Source organism: Aethalodelphis obliquidens, unplaced genomic scaffold (assembly GCF_003676395.1).
Source record: "Aethalodelphis obliquidens isolate GAN/ISIS:26980383/991018 unplaced genomic scaffold, ASM367639v1 scaffold75, whole genome shotgun sequence".
Lineage (NCBI taxonomy): Eukaryota > Metazoa > Chordata > Mammalia > Artiodactyla > Delphinidae > Aethalodelphis > Aethalodelphis obliquidens.
Window position 1 is genome coordinate 3679661 of NW_020838019.1, and position 23328 is coordinate 3702988.

Genomic DNA, 23328 nt, shown 5'->3' on the forward strand with positions numbered 1-23328 from the left:
TTTTGTGGTACACGGGCCTCTCACTGTTGTGGCCTCTCCCGTTGCGCAGCACAGGCTCCGGACACGCAGGCCCAGCGGCCATGGCTCACGGGCCTAGCCGCTCCGCAGCATGTGGGATCTTCCCGGACCGGGGCACGAACCCGTGTCCCCTGCATCGGCAGGCGGACTCTCAACCACTGCGCCACCAGGGAAGCCCTGGAAGGTGGATTCTTAACCACTGGACAACCAGGGAAGTCCCTAGATACATTCTTGCCAGCAATAAAATGAATATAAACATAGGGATTCCTATGCTACATCTATTAAATAAGCTGTCTTCTTCTTTTTTTTTTTTTTTTTTAAGAATGTGGTTCAAAATTACAGTTAAATCGTTGCACAAGAAGTTGCTGGAGGATTAAAAATGAGTACAACATTCTGGAAAAGGAGAACAGGAATATGTCACAGTATCTATAGGTGTGTTTTTAACCTTTGATCCAGTAAATCTGAGGAAATAAGATAACCAAGTAATCTGAAATATTCCATGCTAGAGGAATGCTTAATAAATTATAATACGTTCATTTAATGGAATATTTTACAGCCATTGAAAAGACAGAAAACTTTTGAAACTGGGAAACATTCAGACAACAAAATATACATTACTTTTAGCTTATGTACTGTTTTGGAGTGAAGCTATTTCACTTTTCATAGGTGACTTGAGAATTAAGGTCATATCAATTTATACAACCCATTTTGAGAATGTTAATTGATAAGTTAGGTTCATGTTATTTATTCCCAGGAGAAAAAGTCCCCCTCTTCCTTCAGTCTTTAAGAAATGCTTTATTGCAGTCTTCAAAGAAAGCCAGAAAGCAGCAGGCCTGTCTGCTCCTTAGTCAAGTTCTGGTGGTCATATGAGGGCCTGTTAGTAATTCTGGTTAATGAAGTCTTTTCCAAGAAACTGTGTAAGTGTCTAAAAGCAGGTTTGTTGTGTGTAAGTGCCTGGTGTCCAAAATGAACTCTTGTTTTAATCTTAGTATGCTGAGCTACTTCTTAACACATTAGATTAAGTTTCAGGGTGAATTTAGTTCAGAATTCCTGAATATTTTTCTGTTCTCTCCAGCTAACTAAGCAACACTTAGAAAATAACCGTGCAGATAGATGGAAACCCGGTGAACAGTGGCACGCTGCACAGTGCCAAGAGGAATCATAATGCCTGTTTGTCCTTCCAGCACTTTATGACTTTTCTTCTACTTACCCACCCCCACCCATGTCCTCTATTCCAAGTGCAAATATCATTTAGTAGGCTTTAAAAGGAGGGTCACATGAAAATATTTTTCCACACATTTGAGAGTTGGTCGTTTGCTTTTTTTTTTTTAAGCCCACCGACAAGGAGCTGAGAGAGACCATAGCGTTGCTGACAGCTCAGCAGACTGCTCTAGAAATCATTGTCAACATGTGCTGCAGTGAAGGTTTGTGACCAGTTCCCATTTAGATATCCTCCCCTGGACTGGGAGGGCAGCTTCCATGAGGATTATCTTAAATAGTCCAGTTCTGTGTGATCTGCACTCTTCCCAGATCCCACCGACGATGAATGGGAAGAGCTCTCCAGCAGTGATGAAAGCGACTCATTTATGGAGAATTCCCTCAGTGAATGCGGTGGGCAGCTGCTGTCTCCCCTCTGCCTCTCCCATGAGGTTCACACCGCTCTCACCAACTACCTCATCCCAAAGAAGGTAATCTGTTTTCAGTCTAGGCTCGTTCTAGAGCACAGGGAAGGCTGAAGAAAGCCGTTCCTTCTGTGTGCAAAAGAAGTTCGCTAATACTGCCAGGTATGGCTAATTGGTAAGACCTGGGAAACAAAACAATGACCAGCACTGGAGGCAGGCCGTTCAGAATTCCTGAGCACCTCTTTATCAAGCCTGACCATCTCACTTAGAAGTCATATGTTGGGATTTTATAAAGGAATCGTGTAAAAACCCTACTCTTTAACCTTTGCCTTACTTCCTTTTTAAATTTAGATTTTTGAGAAAACTGCCTTTCCAAACAGCACTGCAGTTGACGTGTGTTCCAGGAACCCCAGTTGGAAACCTTTGATTAGAAAGTAAGAACTTTTCTAGTTTCAAAACCATTTGTCATTATGTTATTATATGAAATGATGGACCATTCAATGGAAGATGCCAACTCCCCCTTCAGGATCTCTCCCCCTGTGTCCTGTGTATGTTCCCTGGAGAAGTCTGCCCATATGTTCACTAAGACAGGAGAGTGCACGTAGCAGTGTGGTTCACAGTTGCCCCAACTTGGGAACAACCTCAATGTCCATCAGTGGCAGAATGGATAAATAAGTGCTGACATAATCATACAGTAGAATACATACAGCTGAGCTACTTCTTAACACATTAGATTAACACATGCAGCAATAAAAAATCTGAACTAGAACACTGACACTAAACTGTTTCCTTTAGTGATGCATACATAGGTGGTAAACCTGTAAAGAAAAGCAAGGAAATGTCTGCTATAAAAGTCTGGAGAGTGGTGACCTTTGGGGTCAAGGAGGTGGGGCGTGATAGGGAAGGGATAGGTGGGCCGTGAGGGCGCTAGCAGCATTTCTTTTCTTTTTTTTTTTAATTGAAGTATAGTTGATTTACAGTGTTGTGTTAGTTTCAGGTGTACAGCAGTGTTTCAGATATATATGTATTCTTTTTCAGATTCTTTTCCCTTATAGGTTATTACCCTATAGTTCTCTGTGCTATACAGTAGGTCCTTGTTGCTTATCTATTTTATATATAGTAGTGTGTGTATGTTAATCCCAAACTCCTGATTTATCCCTCCCCCCCTTTCCCCTTTGGCAACCATAAGTTTGTTTTCTATGTCTGTGGGTCTATTTCTGTTTTGTAAATAAGTTCATTTGTATCTTTGTTTTTTTTTTAGTTTCCACCTATAAGCGATATCATATGACGTTTGTCTTTCTGGCTTAGTTCACTTAGTATGATAATCTCTAGGTCCATCCATGTTACTGCAGATGGCGTTATTTCATTCTTTTTAATGTCTGAGTAATGTTCCATTGTATAAATATGCCACATCTTCTTTATCCATTCATCTGTCGTTGGACATTTAGGTTGCTTCCATGTCCTTTAAATAGTGCTAGCATTGTTTATTTCCTACCTAGATGCACAGGTGTTTGCTTTGTAAACCGTTAAACTCTGTATATTCGTTGAGCGCTTTATGTATGTCATATTTCACAATTAAAAATAATTTTAAAGATACTGCCATGCATAGAAATTTTTCTCAAGCAGATTCCATGTGACTCATAAATGTGCTGTGCCTCAGAGGCCTTGAGTGCTCAAGCAGTTTGATCTGGTAGGATTTTTTTTTTTTTTTGCGATATGTGGGCCTCTCACTGTTGTGGCCTCTCCCGTTGCGGAGCACAGGCTCCGGACGCGCAGGCTCAGTGGCCATGGCTCACGGGCCCAGCCGCTCCACGGCATGTGGGATCTTCCCAGACCGGGGCACGAACCCATGTCCCCTGCATCGGCAGGCGGACTCTCAGCCACTGCGCCACCAGGGAAGCCTGAGCTGGTAGGATTAACAGTTCACTTTACGAATCCCTGCTCACTGCCCTAGACCTCCTTCTGCTTACAGATGGTCCCTGTCAGAATCTGACACTTAGTTTCAAGGTCAGTGCTGAATTCTGCTGGGTTACTGTGAGAGGAACAGACAGCATTCTCTCTCTTCCTTTGCAGAATGAGCACTATACAATGCAGAGCCCTCGTGTGTCTCCAGAGCCTTGTCTCCCTCCTGGATGTGGACCATCTGGGAGGACCTGCAGCCCTTCAGACACTTGCACAGCATCTGTCACAACTGCTTTTTTCTCAGCCAGGTAAATATTTAGGCCTTATTGTGAAAAACGACTGGTATGGAGCAGAATTTTGAAGGGCCAGGAACTTGGAGTTTGTAATTATACGGTCTCTCATCCAACCTGCAGAAACCTTTCCCAGACACTAGCAGTCATATGTTTATAGTTGCCGGTGGTATAGAGTCAACAAAGTATGCAGGCAGGCCTCTGGGATGTATTTATCTTTTTCATTAAAATTGCTTGCATCCAGTTACGTCAGGACAATCAAGGCTGCATCACAAATATCATAAATATTAGGGTGCATTAAAATATTTGGGTAATTCTCTATTCCTTAGTTTTCTCCTTAAATATAAAATCGTTTGATTTACATTTGATTGGGTGCTACAGATGTGTATGACAGAATTCACAAGGTTTGAGAGCCCATAAAGTGGAAAGCCTCCCTCCTTTTTCTCACACTACCCAGTTCCTCTCCCAGAATTGGTCACTGTGGCCAGTTCCTTGTGTATTCTTCCAGAGAGATTCTCGATACCAAAGTATGTATGTATATTTTTAAGGCAAATGATAGACTACCGTACACACAGTTCTACACCTTGCTTTTTTTCTAACACATCTCTTTCTTCAAATACCTTTGCATGGTACAAGCTGAATCTCTAAGTTACAGGTATCTGATATGGATTAATTTCATTTGTATGCAGAAACCTAGAGAGATACTGTACATTAGATAGGTGTTCTTTTTTTTTTTTAATTTTTACTGGAGTATAGTTGATTTACAGTGTTGTGTAAGTTTCTGCTGTACAGCAAAGTGAATCAGTTATACATATACCCACTCTTTTTTAGATTGTTTTCCCATGTAGGTCATTACAGAGTATTGAGAAGGGTTCCCTGTGTTATATAGTAGGTCCTTATTAGTTATCTATTTTATATATAGTAGTGTGTATATGTCAGTCCCACTCCCCCAGTTTATCCCTCCCCCCCTTCCCCCTGGTAACCATAAGTTTGTTTTCTACATCTGTGACTCTGTTTTGTATATCAGTTCATTTGTATCATTTTTTAGATTCCACATACAAGCAATATCATAGACTATTTGTTAACTGTTCTTTTGAAATGACCTAGCTGTACAGTGTATAATGCATGCTCTTCTAACAGATTGTCATAGTTCACTGTAGCAGAATCTCATTTAACTTCGGCACATTAAACTATAGGAGCTCAAACAAAACCGAGAAAGGAAATAGAGGTATTTTACATAGTAAAGGAAAATTCTTCGTGTTACTCTATCCGGCATGTGTGTCTGGAGTGAGGGTTAATATGGGAGATGTGAATCTGCTCTATTTCTGTGCAAAACTGTTTAACATTTCCCCTTCTCAGACACAGTACTAAGTCCAAGAGCTGAAACTCTTAGAAGATCAAAATATGGTCACTTTTCACTAAATACAAGTTTCTGTATAAGCATTCCTTCAAGAGGCGGTCTCTGATTCTTTAAGACATCTATCTTGCACTCTATGAAGAGGTGCTGTGTATTTAATGGTGCATGTTTTAGAAGTTCTAGATTAATTTTTAAAGATTAAATAAATAAATATTTAGAAACTCATTATATAGTTATCAATATTTGTCCATTAACAGGTGGAGTTTTCAAGTGATCTCACGCTGTGTATTCTTTAGCTGGTGCCGTCATGTGAAAACCACATGCCCAGCCATACCTAAGACAGGATGTTGAACAGGATGTGAGCAGTATTAGCCCCACTCCCGTTCCAAGCCCGTACTGGGCCAGCTCTGGAGCACAGAGGTGACTGGTCATTGTGAGCTGATGACTATAGCTTTATATTTCTCTCCCAGCCTTATAAACCTAACGAGATCTGGCTGGCATGGGGGGCAAGAGGGATGGTTTCCGTCAGCCCAGCAGGATGTCCTGTGGAGGGGTGGCTGGGGGAGACTGCTATTGCTCATGCCCCCTCCCATCCACACATTCCCATGGGCTCCCTGCAACGGGCAGGGCCAGATAGGGGAGTCCACAGCTAGGCCCCCAGGCGAGCAGGACCTACCCAGACCTCTTAGTGCTTCCAAGACCTGCTTAACCTGAGAGAACCCTGTTTGCCCTAGTTTCACAATTGCCATCTCTTTCCTCTGGGCCATTTCTCCATGAGAGTCCAGTCAAGGTCCCACAAGCCCCATCCCCTGCCAGCATGAAGAGTTTATTTCACTGGAAGTAAGTGCACATATTCTGTGCCTCTGCTTATGTAGAACACACTTAGGTGTGTTTCTCCTAGTTCAGCTGGCTGTTCTTGGTCACTGGTACAGGCTCATTTATTACCTGGAAAGATCATAGGAAAACCATAACAAGCTGAGCCTTAGAGAAATAATGGAAAGTTTCTGAATTGTGAGAAAGTATAATTAAGCACTTAGATTTTTAATAAATTCCAGTTTCCTAGCTATTGTAGACATAACCTTTCTATCAGAATGAAATTTTTGATAAAGGATAATTGCTTATACTATTCTAGTATAGTCTTTTCAAATATTTGGGATTTATAAAATAGTATAACCCTGTGAGCTCTACGTGGATAATGTGAACTGTTATTGAAGAATTTGGTGGGGAGAATGGGGCTAAATTTCTCTCTTGTGTGTTTGAGAGTTAAATGTATGAGGATCGTACAGCTGTATTGTATTTAACTTGTTTTAGTTTTGCTGCTGAAATACAGTTCTGAATACTTATAAAATTTTTGATACATACCTCCATAGATTTGTGGCTGACATCAGAGATAAAATGAGCAAGTTTTTAGTAGAGTCTGGTCCTTGTGTTCAAAACACCAACATCTTTGTCTCCTTCATTTAAAATATTGATCTTCAAAACATAAGAAATTTTTAGCAATGTTGTATTTTCAGATTGGGTCAGTTTGTCATTTTTTCCATTACACGGGTTCTAAAATCATTTAGGATTCCCTGCTACCCTAGATTTTGGGGAGCAGAAAGCTCATTTTCATTACAGTTAGAATGGTGGTAGCACCCATTCTGGGATATGGTTTTTATTCCACATCAGAACATTGAAAATCAGTCTGCAGAATTCACCTAAATATAATTTGCTGCTTGATTACTTGTGGGTTGACTATTTACCTACATTTAGGTGTGCTACAAATTCTTAGATGCTGTACAAAGTTGTTGCGGGGAAAGACATTTTGAATCAGCTCTTTTGTTTAACTTCTTTTGACATTTACTTAATTTCTTTTGACAATACCACATGTCTTGACCTTTTACTGAGCATTTCTCAGAAAGGCAGAGTTGTTTGAACTTTCTTCCCTAATTTGGATAAATGAACAGAAACGTGAATTAAATAAAAATCATCCAAATTTAGGGAAAATATGAATTTCACGTAATGTAAAACAGTAGTGTAGTTTAGATTAGGATTTTGAATCTAAGGTCATTGTTATTTTCCTAAGAATAGAGGATAGAAAAAAAATTGGTTCTGAGATGTGTTCTAGTTTGTATCAAGTTAGTTCTTCATAACATGGTTTAATAGTTTTATGTGCAGCTGACAGATTTCCAGGACTACACTTACAGCTTTAATCAAATATAAGTTACTTTTCAGAGCCAGTATGGTGACTTTTGGAAGTTTAATAGTAACAATTTTATACCAATTTTTGAGGGCCTGTTAGGTACTAGGTTTTATGAGCTAGGCATTTATTACTCCACCTGCCTGATGGGGACGCTGAGATTTAGAGGTTTAGGAACCTTTTTCAGGGGGATTCCTTCTTTTAACAACTATTTATTTATTGACTTACTTTATGCCTTGCGCTGTTCTAGGTCCAAGGTATACAGGCATAAACAAGATAGGCAAGGCCGCCATGCTCATGGAGCTTGCATTTTCATATAAATAAAGGTTTAAGGTCATTTTGGCTAGGAAGGAAAAACATAAAAGCAGAATGGTATGAGGTGTCGCACTAGTTAGTATGGAAAGGCCCCTTTGAGGAGCTAACACTTGGGCTGAGACCAAAATGAGAGGTCACATAATGTCACAGGCTGGATTCTGGCCCTGGTCTGTCTGATCCTAAAGTATCCTAGTATCTGTTCTGTGATACTTACAGGAATTCCCTACCTCTGTGCATAACATATATCTGAAAATGAGAGAGCCGAAAGATAAAACAAGCCTTAATTCCAGTCTTTGCAGAAGCTGCCTTGCTCTCATGCGGCCCAGAAAGTGGCATCAGAATCTCTATTTGGCCAAGGGCACCACAGAGGAGAAGGACAAACTGTCTCCTGCTATATAACAAATCACCCCAAAACTTGCTGGCTTAAAACAGCAGTAATCATATGCTATTTCTCGTGGTTTCTATGGGTCAGGGATTTAGAAAGGGTCCAGCGGAGATGGTTTTCTCTACCCCATGATGTCTAGGCCAGTGTGTCTCAACTGGCAGCAGTTTTTGCCCCCCGAGGACTTTTGTCAATGTCCGGAGACCTTTTTTGTTGTTACAATTTGGGGGTTGCTGCTGGTATCTAGAGGGTAGAGGCCAGAGATGTTGTTAAATATCCTAGTGCCCAGGCGACTCCACGTGCACCACAAAGAATGATCTGGGCCAAAATGTCCATAGTGCCGAAGTTGAGAAACCCTAGCCTAGGGCCTCTGCTGGAAGACTGGGAGCCAGAATCATCTGAGGCCTATTCACTCACATGTCTGGTAGTTGGTTTGGGGCTGTCAGCCGGAACACCCACCTCTGACCCCTTCATGTGACCTGGGCTTCCATAATATGGTGGCTGGGTTCCAAGGGCGAGAGTTGAGAGAGAGGAGAGAGCAAAGGCATGTGAGTCAGGTGGAAGTCATGCCTTTTACCACTTAGCCTGTCACTTTCACATGTTGTCCTGGTTGGAGAAGCCACAAAATCCCACCCAGGTTCAAGGGGAGGGGAAATAGACTCCACAGTCTTTATGGGAAGTGGCAAGGTTCTGCAAGATCATGCAGAACTGGAAATACTCTTGTGGCTATTTTTTTCTATTTTAAATCAATTTATTGGGTTTTTAAAAAAAATACATTTATTTATTTATTTGTTTTTTTATTTTTGGCTGTGTTGGGGCTTCGCTGCTGCACACGGGCTTTCTGTAGTTGCAGCGAGTGGGGCTACTCTTCGTTGCGGTGCGCGGGCTTCTCATTGCAGTGGCTTCTTTTGTTGCGGAGCATGGGCTCAGGGCACGCGGGTTTCAGTAGTTGTGGCTTGTGGGCTCTACAGCGCAGGCTCAGTAGTTGTGGCGCACGGGCTTAGTTGCTCCGTGGCATGTGGGATCTTCCCAGACCAGGGCTCGAACCCGTGTCCCCTGCATTGGCAGGCGGATTCTTAACCACTGCGTCACCAGGGAAGCCCTGTTGTGGCTATTTTTGGAAAATATAACCTATCACACCACATCAATTGCTTTCCCTTCCACCAAAGGGGTTAGGGAGCCAGCTCACCTAGGCGGTCCTCACTCTCCTATATGGCTGTGTTATCATAATTGTTTATTGCTGTTGTTCTGTTTATTCCGTGTGGGAAGAAGGGACAATAAGAAAAGAGTAAAAATGAGCAAGAGTGGGAAGGGGAAGTTGGGTCAGTAAAAACCACAGGAGCCACTGAAAACCAGAGGCATAGTGGCCTGGCCCTGCACAAGCAACACTTCTTGGCTGGGCAGTGGGCTTGGGTTGGCGAGGAGGCACTCTGACTTGGGAGATGACTCTACCCTATGTCTGCCCAGCACCGTGATAGCAATCTGTGAAAAGCTGAATTCAGTCTACAAAGGTTAGCTCAGGCTTATCACGTGCTACAGTGTGAGTTAAATGAAAATCCATCATCTACAAGTCAAGGACTCTCAGGACTATCCTGATTATTTCAATCGTGGTCATCTTTCCGACTCAAATATGCAGTTCACAGGGAGCTGTGAAGTGGAAGTTTGGGCTTAAATATCAAATGTTTTTAATATTGTAGCATATATTAACATTTAACATGCTTTGTTTTGACTCTTTTTCTATAAATAACTCTTCTTAGAGAAAGACAAAAACAAATTTATATTTCCTTTTTGTGTTTTAGATTTTGCTAAGCATGTTGACTTTTTAGAAGCTATAAGTAGTGCCTTGAGGGCCCTTTTGCAAACGGTGGCCTCCAAGAACATTCCTCAGGTAAGGTTTTAAAATTTTTTTGTGGAACTAGCCAAGATTCTGTATTATGGAGGCAAAATTTATTGCTTGACTATTTTTAAGTATTTATTTCTATTGAAAGAGTAATGCATGATCCTTGTAAAGTGGAAACCAAAGTACTGAAAGTATAAAAGTAAAATCTTTTCCTTCTCCCCACCACCCCACCCCCAAAACATACACAGTTTTTTAGTTGATATAATGTGTTTGGCATTTGTGTTGTAAGTATTTTCTCGGGAAATCATTTATCTTTTTTAAAACATTTTATTACAGAAATTTATAGGCATGTACTCCAGGTCCTCCACAGTGATCTGTCTGCACCTCTGTGATAGGTGCCTTATCACGTTTATTTTTTACTTTTTATGAAGGAAATTTTCAAACATTTCTAAAAGCAGAGATAATAGTATTGTTACCTGAACGCATTATCACCAAGTGTCAACAAGTTGCCAACATCTTGTCATTCTTGTTTCTTTCACTTTCCCTACATTTTTGTTTTAGCTTCTTGGAATAGTTAAAGCAAATCATATTATTTCACCCATGAATGTTTTATTGTGTGCTTCATTATGTGTCTGTGACAGAAAATGAACTTTTAAAAATCTTAACCGCAATACCATTATCCGAAACCCCCAAATCAACAGGTGTCTTAAAATTATCATTTGATATGCAGTCTGAATTCAGTTTCCCCTGATTGCTTTTAAAATGTTTTTTTTTCAATTGGTTTGTTCAAATCAGCATCTAAGTAGGATCCATGTATTGTTCTTAGTTGGTATTTTGGTCTCTTAAATACATATATTTTAACGGGGTTAGTGAGATTTAATTCACATACCATACAGTTCACCCATTTAAAGTATACAATTCAGTAGTTTTTAGTATACTGACAGATTCTTAAATCTCTGAATTTATAACATTTCCCCTGCCTGCCCGCCTTTCCCCATACTATTTATTCATCGAAGAAGCTATCAGGTTTCCCTGGTGGCGCAGTGGTTGAGAATCCGCCTGCCAATGCAGGGGACACGGGTTCGAGCCCTGGTCCAGGAAGATCCCACATGCTGTGGAGCAACTAAGCCCGCGCACCACAACTACTGAGCCTGCACTCTAGAGCCCGCGAGCCACAATTACTGAGCCCATGAGCCACAGCTACTGAGCCCGAATGCCCAGAGCCTGTGCTCTGCAACAAGATAAGCCACCACAATGAGAAAGCCGTGCACTGCAACGAAGAGTAGCCCCTGCTCGCCGCAACCAGAGAAGAGCCCGCGCACACCCAAAAATAAAGACCCAATGCAGCCAAAAATAAAAAATAAATAAAGTAATTAAATTTTTTTTAAAACCCAGAAAACGCCATAATATTAAAAAGAAGAAGAAGATGCTGTCATCTGTCCTAAAGAATTTCCCCCATTCTCAGATATGGCTGCTTTAACAATGTTATTATTTAACAGGTCCCTCTGTCTCCCATATTGCCTATAAATTGGGAGCTAGGTCTAGAGCCTTAATTAGATTCAGGATCAGATCGTTTAGGCAAAAATAATTCACAGTGCTGTATGTATATTCTACTTTTATATCACAAATCACATATTGTTGTAAAATAGTGATGTTAAGATTAATCAATGGATTCACTTGTAGCAACCAGTGATTTTTGTTGTATAGATCCACTATTTTGCAAACCACTATAGGGTTTGCAAAATGGAGATATCCTAATTTTGTCATTCCTTTTAAAGCATTTATTAGCTGTGATTCTTCTGTAAATAAAAACTTCCTATTTCATCAATTAGTTGGTAACTTTGAAATAAATTTCATACCAAAAAAGATAGGATATGATTCTCCCTCCCCCCACCCCACCCTTTTTTCTAGAATAATGAGTTGGTGTCCTAGCAGTCTCTAAAAATAACCAGTTTTTTAAACCATCATTAAAAACTCATTAATTATTTACCCTACAGAATATAGTTAATAATTTCAAAATAATGGTATTATTACTAACAATAACACTACTGAATGCAGTTTAAGATTTCTTTGTGATTCTTCATGTCCTTAGGGAAAAAAATCCCTCTAGGACGATACAAATTACTGTGTTTTAAAGTTGCTTGAAAAGTTCTCTTTGTGGCTTGTTATAAAGTTAGCTTCAGTTGTTTCAGCTTTTATTAAAGCATTTTTGTTTGCTTTAATTTTTATTTTTTAATTATATAAAATATTTACACAGTTTCAGAGTTAAAACAAACAAGATATATTCAGAGAAAAATACGGTATATACATACTGTGGAATAGTATTCAGCTTTAAAGAAGAATGAAATTCTGATACATGCTACTGCATGGATGAACCTGGAAGACGTTATGCTAAATGAAAGACACAAAAGGACAAGTATTGTATGAATCCTCTTATGAGGGTCCTAGAGTAGTTAAATTTGTGGGACAGAAAGTAGAACAGTGGTTGCCAGGGGTTGGGGTAAGGGTGGGGTGTGTGGGGAGACATTGTTTAATGGGTACAGGGTTGCAGTATGGAACAATGAAGAAGTTCTGGGGATGGATGGTGGTGTTGCACCGACTGGTTGCACAACAGTGTGAATGTACTGTACTTACTACCACTAAACTGTACTTTTAAATATGGTTGAAATGGTAAGTTTTGCGTATATTTTATCCCCAAAAAGAATATATATATGTATATATTTAGAGAGGTCTAGCTTCTGTCCCTTTGCCCTTGTTCTTTCCTTTGTGCCATTGGTAATCATCCTTTTTGGTTTTTTAATTTATCATTCTATTGTTCTTTTTTGGAAAACATAAGCAAAATATGTATGTGTTTGTATTTCAGTCCTTTTCTTTTCTTTTTTTTTTTTTTTTGCGGTATGCGGGCCTCTCACTGTTGTGGGCTCTCCCGTGGCGGAGCACAGGCTCCGGACGCACAGGCTCAGCGGCCGTGGCTCACGGGCCCAGCCGCTCCGCGGCCATGTGGGATCCTCCCAGACTGGGGCACGAACCCGTGTCCCTTGCATCAGCAGGCGGACTCTCAACCACTGCACCACCAGGGAAGCCCCACTCCTTTCCTTAAAAGTAGTGCTTCTGTACTTTGCTCTTCTCCCTTATTAATCACCATAGACATGTTTCTCATTTCTTTTTTACAGCTTCATATCACTCCATTGTGTACATATTCCATATTCAACATGTCTGCATCGATGGATATTGTAGTTGTTTCCAATCTTTTGCTATTACAAATAGAACTGCAGTGAATAGTCTTTTTACAGAAGTTCTGTTGTGTTTTTTGCCATTGTGTCTTTGGGATCGATTCCTAGAATTGGACTTGCCGGCTCAGAGAACAGATGGATTTGTAGCTTTGCTCTGGGTATTGCTGTAGTCCCCTCCTTAGAGTCTGAGCCGTTTCGAATCTCCACCAGCAGCGTTTGAGAGTGCCTGTTCTGCCAGAGCCTCACCAGAAGAATATGTTGTCAAAATGTTGGATTTTAAGTGGTCTGATGGGTGAGAAATTATATCTCAATTTTAATTTGCATTTCTCTTACTGTGAGGAGGTTGGACATCTTTTCATGTGTTTTAAGGGCCTTTGCATTTCTTTTTCTGTAACTTTTCCCATCTGTTGCCAATTTTGCTATCGGGTCTGTGGTCTTTTTCCTCTGTGTGTATAAGGGCAAATCCTAGGGCTTTGCCCCCAGTCTACTGAAGCAGAAACTCTGGGGAGGGGCCCAGAGATGTCTGTGTTTTAACAAGTTCTCTAGGTGATTGTCATGCACTCTGAAGTTTGAGAACTACAGTTCTAAACCGTCCTCACTGCTTCCTTTCTAAAATCCTCCAGTTCTGAGTACCACGTCACTAGACCACACCACCCCACCTCTCTTGGTTACAGTCACCCACCACCCCCAAGGGCACCCCTCGTTCCTTGAAGATTCCTGCTGTTGGTTTCTGTTACTTTTCACTGGTCCCGTCATGATTCTAGGTGATTTCAGAATCCACGTGGATGCTCTTCCCAGGAACCTGGCTTCGCAGTTCTTCGGCCTCCTTTCCTCTGGTGGCCCGTCTTCCTTCCGTCCTTAGTCATTGCATGGCCACACCTCTAGAGCAGTGCTAACCCAGACTTGGCCCTGTTCCAGAGTTTAATGGGAAGTCTCTGGTGTTTTACTGTTAAATATAGCACATGATGTTGGCCTCTAATACATACTCTTTAAATATTTTCTCTTTGTATATTTGAGAATTTTTTTCAAGAACGTAACTTCTAAGGAAAAAAGAAAGAACATAACTTCTGACCCTCAGTTTCTATGAAAGGGAAAGTGACATTTGCACTCTTGTGATACCTGTGTCCACGTGTGTGTTCAGATCAGCTTAAAATGAAAATTATCACTACTTGGTGGAAGCACTATATGATTTAATGGGTTTTACAGTCTTTATTAATTTACCATAACACACAAATCTCAGAGTCAGTTCTTACCTTGTATAGATTTCAGCCCATTTTTATTAAAGCTGCATGGTCCTATTTACATTTTTTATGATCAACGTTGAAAAGAAATGAGAATCTCTTTGGTCTGTGTATCTCTGAATGAAAGTCTTCAAATGAGACAAATAGGATCTGAAGGTTCTTTTACAGGCTTACAGCCATGGGATAGAGTAAGTGGTGACAGTGACATGAGCAGGCCTCGTCCTAGTTCAGAGTTACCAACATTATTAATGAGTGATTAGAATATGTAATAAGTTCACCGAGAGTTTGTGTCACTTGTAGCATCGTGCCTCTTGTAGAAGAGACTCCTGCCAATCCCGTTGCACATGCTGTTGGAATTGGCTGAGTTTAACGTGCTAAATACTCTCTCCTTCTCTTTCAACAGTGCATGACTCCCGACCAGCTGTTGACACTATGCAGAGCAGGCATCCATAGTAGTAATGTTGGGGTGAGGGTGAATGTGGTTAGTATTTTAGGAATCACTGGCAGCGTCCTAGCCAAAGAAGATGGTACACTTGACACTCTTAAGGTAAAAACAATATGCTTCCAACCTAAATCATTAAGTCATTAGAAATGGGATAAGAGTGACTATTGGTGTGGGATTTTAAAAACTTCTGTGGACTTCATGAGAAGAAATCATATCAAGGAGTTGCTTACTGGGGACTTCTCTGGCGGTCCAGTGGTTAAGACTCCAAGCTTCCAATGCAGGGGGTATGGGTTTGCTCCCTGGTCAGGGAACTAAAATCCCGCCTACCGTGCGGCACAGCCAAAAAATAAAACTAAAAATATATATATATATATATTGCAAGAAAAAGAAAAGTTGCTTACTAAGGTATATTATTAAAACATACCCTTTGGCTTAATCTAACTCCATGAATCAGATAGGTACTTAAAGAGTTGTCCCATTTTGCCATTTAACTTTACTCCGGAGATGTTTTATCAAAAATAAATTTGTCTTCAGTGGAAGGCCAGGGTTCAGAGTTGTTCAGGATGCCTCTGCCTTTGCTGTTGCGTTAAATGTGTACATGTTGTATTCTCCTCCTGGTGAAGGAACAGTCCAGACAGCTTCCTCAGCACACCAGGCTGTAGTGCATTTTGCACAAAGCCACCCAGTTCATCCTAAGACCTCTCATAAATTTTAAGCAGCAACTCTGGTAGTGCCAGCACACTAGGAACTCACTCAGCATGTTTGCTTCCAGCACTTTATCTCAACAAGTTGCTTAGGAACTGCACTGCCAGAGATACAGCCTAGTAACTAAAAGAACAGTAATAGTAAAATTACCCTTTGTTGTGCTAATCATCATTGCTGAAGTGTAGATTGCTGATAATGGATTATAAACTGATTATTATAAAGTATTTTCTTAACTTGCTAAGAGCTAAACAATGTGACTGGTATTTTTTAGAAGCTTATTTTGAAATGGTGATACATGCATATAGCAAAACATTTAGGAAAGTAGAAAAGAATCTATAGTGCAAAGACACATCTCCACTCCTAAACATCCGGTCCCCCAGTTCCACTCTAGAGAGGCAGCCACTGTTACCCATCTCTTCTGTGTCATTCCAGGGATTTTGATTATATATAGACACCAAGTGAGAGGGCATGGCTGTGTGGCTCTGTATGTGTACACATATACCGATGAGCATGTGTAGGTATAATCACTTCCCACCCCTTTAGACTGTAAGGTCCAAGGTCCACTTTAGGGGAACAGCGAGTTTTTCTCAGGCATAACATAAGATTTCTAAAATATTTTTATTTAGTCACATTTTCAAGCATGAAGAAAAGTAGAAAGTACAGTAAATTTTTGTATAGCCATCAAGCGTATTTAAGAATTACTGGTTTTCTATCATATATACTTCAAGTAGTTGCTCTGCTGAGTGTGTTGAAGACATCCTGGTATTTTGCCCCTATGGGTTCTGTAGGCATATCTTAACAAGAGGGACACTCTCTTATATAACCACCATTATGCTGTACACAATTAACAGTTATTTCTTAATATGTCTAATACCTGGTCCATATTCAGAACTTTCCAGTTGTTCCAAAAATATCTATTTGTGGATGGTTTGTTTAAACCAGGATCTAAGTCAAGGCTACATGTTGTGCCTGCTTGGGGGTCTTCTAAGCCTCTCTTCATCTAGAGCCGCGCTCCTTCTTGCGCCACCTCCCAACCCCTGTTTTCTCCTCAGCTCCCGGCTTGGTTGTGGCTCATGATGTTCAGCTTCTGGATTTGTCTGATTGCTTCCTTGTGACGTTACGTTTGTTCCTTTATCCTCTGAATCTCCCGCAAGACGGAAGTTAGATCTAAAAGCTAGGTTCGATTCAGATTAATCTTTTCAGTAAAACTACTTCGTAGGTGATGCTGTATATTTCATGTTGTATGATAAGATACTAAATTTAAATACTATCCTAGAGGTTATCTAGACCACTTATATTCAGATGAGAAAATTGAGGCCCAGCGTGGGTAACGGGACTGTCCCGGAGTCACCCCGTTATTTATGGTAGAGCTGGAGTTTGGACTCAGCATTTCTTAAATTTATTTTATTTTATTTTATTTATTTTATTTTTGGCCGTGTTGGGTCTTCGTTGCTGTGCGTGGGCTTTTCTCTGGTTGCGGTGAGCGGGGGCTACTCTTTGTTGCGGTGTGCAGGCTTCTCATTGCGGTGGCTTCTCTTGTTGCGGAGCACGGGGCTCTAGGCGCGTGGGCTTCAGTAGTTGTGGCTTGTGGGCTCTAGAGCGCAGGCTCAGTAGCTCAGTAGCTGTGGCGCACGGGCTTAGTTGCTCCGCAGCATGTGGGATCTTCCCAGACCAGGGCTCGAACCTGTGTCCTCTGCATTGGCAGGCGGAGTCTCAACCACTGTGCCACCAGGGAAGCCCTGGACTCAGCATTTCCACTCTCCCACCCGTAATACAGATGTGCACATCGCCCTTAAGACATAAAGTGTGAAGCAGAACAGCCAAAATAAAATAACTTTACTCTTAAACAATTCTTTGCAGGTTGGGAATGGTCTGTTCATTAGCTAGCTAATTGTGAAAAAAATGGGTAGATGTTAAAAATCATCACAGTGATGCAAAATGAGATTATGTGCTCTTTAGTTTTTTAATTGTCTTAGAGTGTTTTTCATGTAATTTAAAAAGCAGGGGCTTCCCTGCTGGCGCAGTGGTTAAGAATCCGCCTGCCAATGCAGGGGACGTGGATTCGAGCCCTAGGCCGGGAAGATCCCATGTGCTGTGGAGCAACTAGGCCCGTTCGCCACAACTGCTGAGCCTGCGCTCTAGAGCCCGTGAGCTGCAACTACTGAGCCCGTGTGCCACAACTACTGAAGCTCACGCACCTAGACCCCGTGCTCTGCAACAAGAGAAGCCACTGCAATGAGAAGCCCGCGCACTGCAACGAAGAGTAGCCCCCGCTCGCCACGACTAGAGAAAGCCCGCGCATAGCAATGAAGACCCAACGCAGCCATAAATAAATAAATTAATTAATTAATTAAAAAAAAATTTTTAAAAAGGAGGGTTTTTTGTTACAGATAATATTTATATGCATTTTGACACCATGGGAAAAGCCTTTTTGATGGAGATAGAAGGGAAATTTTAATAACGTCCAATATCTGTCTTTCATATATCATTTATGGATCTTAATTCATTTTATTTAGGAATATAAACTCTAAGATTTTAAATTTATCTTGCTTATGTTATACTTGGTATTTTTATAAATATGTGTTGCCTTTGATCTTTTTAAAGTTTTAATTTTTCCCTAGCATTTATTTATTTATTTATTTATTTATGGGCCACACCGCATGGCTTGTGGGATCTTAGTTCCTCAACCAGGGATCACACCCACGCCCCCTGCAGTGGAAGTACAGAGTCTTAACCACTGGACTGCCAGGAAAATCCCTCCCTAGCATTTTTATGTAAAATTTTATGCGTGAATTGTTGTCACCTTTAGAGTTAGTACTTATTTTGAAAGCTGACTCAGGATGTTGGATGATAACTGTGTTTTGTTGTCTCCAGACCATCGGGTGCTTTCTGCTTGAGGTTGCCACCAAAGATCCCTCCCTTGTAGTAGCAGGAGAGGCTTTGGATGCCCTCTTTGATGTTTTTGCAGATGGTAAAGAAGCTGAAAGGGCCTCAGTTCAAATTAAATTGTTATCTGCTCTGAAAGAATTCCAGCCAGTCTTCAAAATGAAGGTATGTAGCATTTTATTTAGAAATGCTGAAGTCTCAGCGTTCTATGGGAGGCGGGTGTGTGTGGTTCCCTCCGTGCAATCTCAGTGATTCATATAGCACTCCATCCCCAGTTCTGTGTAAACGCTTGTTGGCTGAGTCAGGGCTCAGTCTCCCTTTCTGTTGAATCACTGTGACGTGAGCCAAAATGGTGTCGACACGTTCCTCTTTCTGCAGCGGTTTAGAAATGTTAACAGTGCTTATGTGTAAGCACTACAGTCTGGCCTGCAAAGCACTTTCATAGACATGTTAAATTTATTTTATATCATGTAATGCATTATAGGCTGATTTCATTGTTACGAATATTTCCCTTTGGTGCTCTGAAAAAAAGGCAAACAAACTCCAAGTTGGCCTCTAATGGAGAACGTAGCTACCTTCATTTGCCCTTTTATTGATTGATTGATTGACTGATTCATCAGAAGCATCAAAGCTAACTTTGAGTCAAAAAAATAATGTTCAAAAACTGTTTTAGTGGTTGGGGGAAGGCAATCAGAAATTTTAAAAACAGCGTTTGATCACATGTCCACGAATGTAAGTTTATCAATTCTCCTCTTATCTAAATCTCTATTTCATTTTGAGAAATAAAAATATTTGTATTTTTTGCTTTTACATTTTAAATTAAACTTTTGCTTTTAAAGCTTTGTCAAGAGAATAGAGGCTTTAATGGAAAAGTAGCTTACTTTTGTTGCTTTCCAATACGTGTTTCTTTTCTCTAACAAGCTTCTAAGGCAGAATTCAGTTCCTGTGGCCAGAGCTCTGTGATAAGTTTTTAGGTGAATGTGATTGTATGTTTAGAAATTTAAACTTTTTGAATTTTTTTAAGGCATAAAAAATAGTTTTCTTTTGCAGAAGAAAAAAATAGCACATGCCGTGCACATTCTGTGTCACAGTTACATCAGTATTAGTTTAGGAACATTAATAATTGGTTTGTTTTTAACATTTTCATGTTTTGGCATCCCACATTTAAAAATGTAGTCATAGTGGCTGACACTTACTGAGTTAAGCTTCACCAGTAGGTGACTTTAGTCTTGAGGGGGGAAAATTGATCAGTTTACTCTTAATTATGCTTTGTTTAAGCCTGTAGTTTTGTTTGTTTCTTTGTCTGGGTTTTGTTTTGTTTTGAGATGTAATTGACATATAGTGTCAGTTTTAGGTATACAACATAATAATTTGATATATATGTATCTATTGCAAAATGATTACCGCAATAAGTTTAGTTAACATTCATCACCACACATAGTTACAAATTTTTTTCTTGTAATGAAAACTTACAAGACCTACTCTCTTAGTCACTTTCAGATATATAGTACAGTGTTGTTAACTGTCATCACCTTGCTATACATTACATCCCCAGGACTTATTTCTCTTATACAGTTGATCCTTGAATAACACGGGGCAGATCCACTTAAATACACAGATTTTCTTCCGTGGTAAATACTACAGTACTGCATCATCCGCAGTTGGTTGAATCCGTGGCCAACAGTAAACTTATTCCCAGGTTTTTGACTGGGGGGTGGGGAGTTGACGCCCTAACCACTGCATTGTTCAGGGGTCAGCGGGAACCGAAGTGTGTACCTTTTGACCACCTTCACCCATTTTACCCACCCCGATCCCAAAGACCTAGTGTTTATTTTTTAAGCAGTGAGAAGTTTTATTCCCACCTGTTCCCTGTCTCATGGGTAACCAAATTGAATGGTGTTTCTCTAAGCAAAGACAAATGCACCTTAGTATTTTCCCCCTTCATTATCCAAAAGGTAGTATAATATATTCACATTCCTGTCCTTTTTGTGCTTTTACTTAACACTGTCTCCTAGAGACATTTCCATACCAGTACGTGGAGGGTGTCCACATTGTTCTTAAAGATCACAGGCCCTTTAAACTTCTGAAAAAGCAGTCTGCATGGTAAGGAGAAAATGTCCCCTTTCCCTGCAGCTGCAAGGAAAGCAGATGCAGTTGAGTCATCAGACTGTGTAGAAGCGAATGCTTAGAGAGCAGTGATGTAAACTGTGAACTAGGAAAGTAACCCCTAACCTCTGGAATGTCCATTGTTCTGATTGATTTTCCTACTTAATATGCCTTGCAGTGATGGTGATATTTAATTGTTTTTCTTTTCTCAAAGCTATAAAGCCCTGATGAAATTTCTCTGTTAGCCAGAACGGCAGCATGTAGTTTTTTATATGAAGCTCCTTTGTGAATGAAGCCACAGTTGCATTAAAGGCTGTTTGGTATATATTTAGCCCCAAATTGCATCTAAACACAATACAATGCATTTTACCAAAAAACTTCTTTAGAGCAGCTGTCCTCAAAAGTGTCCTGTATCCGCAGCGCCAGCATCACCTGGTAACTTGTTACAAATGCAAATTCTCAGGCCCAGCTCCAGACCTACTGAAAATCAGAAACTGTGTGGATAGGCCCACCAGTCTGGTTTTTAACAAGCCTTCCAGATGCTAAAATTTGAGAACCATGGCTCTGCGTTAGAGGTGAGGTATAGTTCACATACCATACAACTCATTCTTTTAAAGTCTACAATTCAGTTGTTCTTGTAACTATCAGTTAAAAGGTGCACAATCTTAATTTATCTTTATTATGGCTAATGTACTGTGTTCCATCACCTTGGAAGTGAAAATGTTTCACCAAAATCTGACTGCTGTTTGTTCTAAAAATAAATACACCACAAATTAAATGCTTTCTTATTTAAAGGAATTAGTGATATATACCAAATCACATATGATATATTTTTGGCAGATACGGAAAGAAGGGAGAGCTAAATACAGTCCAGATCAGCTGTGTGTTCTTGACAACGTGAAGATGAACTTGAGAAGGTTTGTCACTTATCAAGAAACTGTTGAGAAAAAACTGACTACTTGAAAGAGACCAGTCCTCGTCTCAGAGCGTTCAAAGCTGAAGAATACTAGAGGGTTTCCTTTCAGTGTGTGTGTTCCTGAAAGTCATTTTTTAATGCCTGTACACTAATTTGAAGTTCATAAAAACTCCAGAACCTATCAGAAACTCTTAAAAGCTCTGGGATCTGTGTGGCATTTCTAGTGCTCTCAGAAATGTTTCCAGCATATTTTAATCACTGGAAACACGAAGAGTGGAAACACAAGGAAATCTCAGGTGCTTCTTCACGAGCAGTGAAGACACTTCCAAACAATCATGTTTTCCTTGAATTTTGCAAAAAAGGAAAATCCGAAGCATTGCTTGGCTGCTCTTTTAAGCCATTATCATTTTATATTAGCTAAATCTTTAACTGAAATATGAAGACAAGCTTTATAAATTTTTTTTGGTATGAAGTATATCAATTATGCTTACCTTTTGTGAAGAGGGGAGTGAGTTGGAGTCATACACCACTGTTTAGCAGACTATACTACTAGCTAATGAGCTCATTGAGGTCATCGTCGTCCTCTGTACAAAAGGATCTGATCGGATACTGCTTTGGAACATCACTCCTTATTTAATTGGAATTTAAATGGAATCAGAATTGGAAGAATATGTTTTTTAATAAATAACTTTTTAATTGAAAGCTTTGTGTCTTGGAAGATCTTTTTTAAAATATCAGATAATCCTATTACTGCGTGTTTGCTTGCTAATGGATCTTGCTTTGAATATATGTGTGCTATTAAAAACAAGACTTTATACCAAGAATCTCCAGCATTACTGTCAATGTCCTTGAGGTAGTACGGTGACAGGTGGAGCAAAGGGAGGGAGCTTCAGTGCACATCATTGTCGGAGTGGGGCCCCTGGACCGGGTCTGTTGTCTGTCTATTTGCTTGATCAGAGGAGTTGTTGGAGATTTGAAAATTTACCCACTGTAGATCTATCTCAGTTGACCTGTTAAAAGGCCCAATACCCAGCACAGGACTTAACTTTAGTTAACATCCATCACCTCACATACATTTTTTTTCCTTGTGATAAGAACCTTTAGCATCGACTCTCTCAGCAACTTTCAAATGTGCAATACGGTATTGTTAACTGTAGTCCCCGTGCTGTACATGACGTGCCCAGTCACTTATAATTGGAAGTCTACCTTTTGACAACCTTCACCCATTTTGCTTGCCCCCCACTGCTCACCTCGGGCGACTAACAATCTATTCTCTCTATGCATTCAGTTGTTTGGTTTGGGGGCGTTTTTTTGTTTGTTTTTTTAGATTCCACATATGAGTGAGATCACACAGTATTTGTTTTTCTCTGATGTATTTCACTTAGCATAATGTCCTCAAGGTCTACCCACATTGTCACAAATGGCAGGATTTCCTTCTTTTTTATGGCTGAATACTATCCCATTGTGTATATACAGTACGTTTTCTTTACCCATACATCCACTGATGGGCGTTTAGGTTGTTTCCATGTCTTGGCTACTGTGAATAATGCTACAATGAACAAATGGTGCATATATCTTTTAAAAAATTTATGTATGTATGTATGTATTTATTTTTGGCTACGTTGGGTCTTCGTTGATGCCTGGGGGCTTTCTTCAGTTGCGGCAAGCGGGGGCTACTCTTAGTTGTGGTGCACAGGCTTCTCATTGTGGTGGCTTCTCTTGTTGCGGAGCATGGGCTGTAGGTTTGTGGGCTTCAGTAGTTGTGGCTTGCGGGCTCTAGATCGCAGGCTCAGTAGCTGTGGCGCACGGGCTTAGTTGCTCCGCAGCATGTGGGATCTTTCCCGACCAGGGCTCGAACCCGTGTCCCCTGCATTGGCAGGCGGATTCTTAA

General features: G+C 40.4%; 1 protein-coding gene across 4 annotated transcripts in view; it reads left to right on the forward strand.

Annotated features, from left to right (window-relative positions):
* HEATR3 (HEAT repeat containing 3) overlaps positions 1–22139 on the forward strand; it is a 37375-nt gene extending 15236 nt beyond the window's left edge. For 3 of the 4 annotated variants that reach the window (XM_027092272.1, XM_027092274.1, XM_027092275.1), the window contains 8 exons: positions 1352–1442; positions 1549–1706; positions 1992–2074; positions 3714–3850; positions 9865–9953; positions 14783–14926; positions 18404–18580; positions 21362–22139. In XM_027092272.1, coding sequence (XP_026948073.1) covers positions 1352–1442; positions 1549–1706; positions 1992–2074; positions 3714–3850; positions 9865–9953; positions 14783–14926; positions 18404–18580; positions 21362–21484 — 1002 coding nt within the window. In that variant the 3' untranslated portion in view covers positions 21485–22139. The remainder of the gene's footprint in view (positions 1–1351; positions 1443–1548; positions 1707–1991; positions 2075–3713; positions 3851–9864; positions 9954–14782; positions 14927–18403; positions 18581–21361) is intronic. The other variant, XM_027092273.1, reaches the window with a different exon arrangement.
* The last annotated feature ends 1189 nt before the right edge of the window (positions 22140–23328 follow it).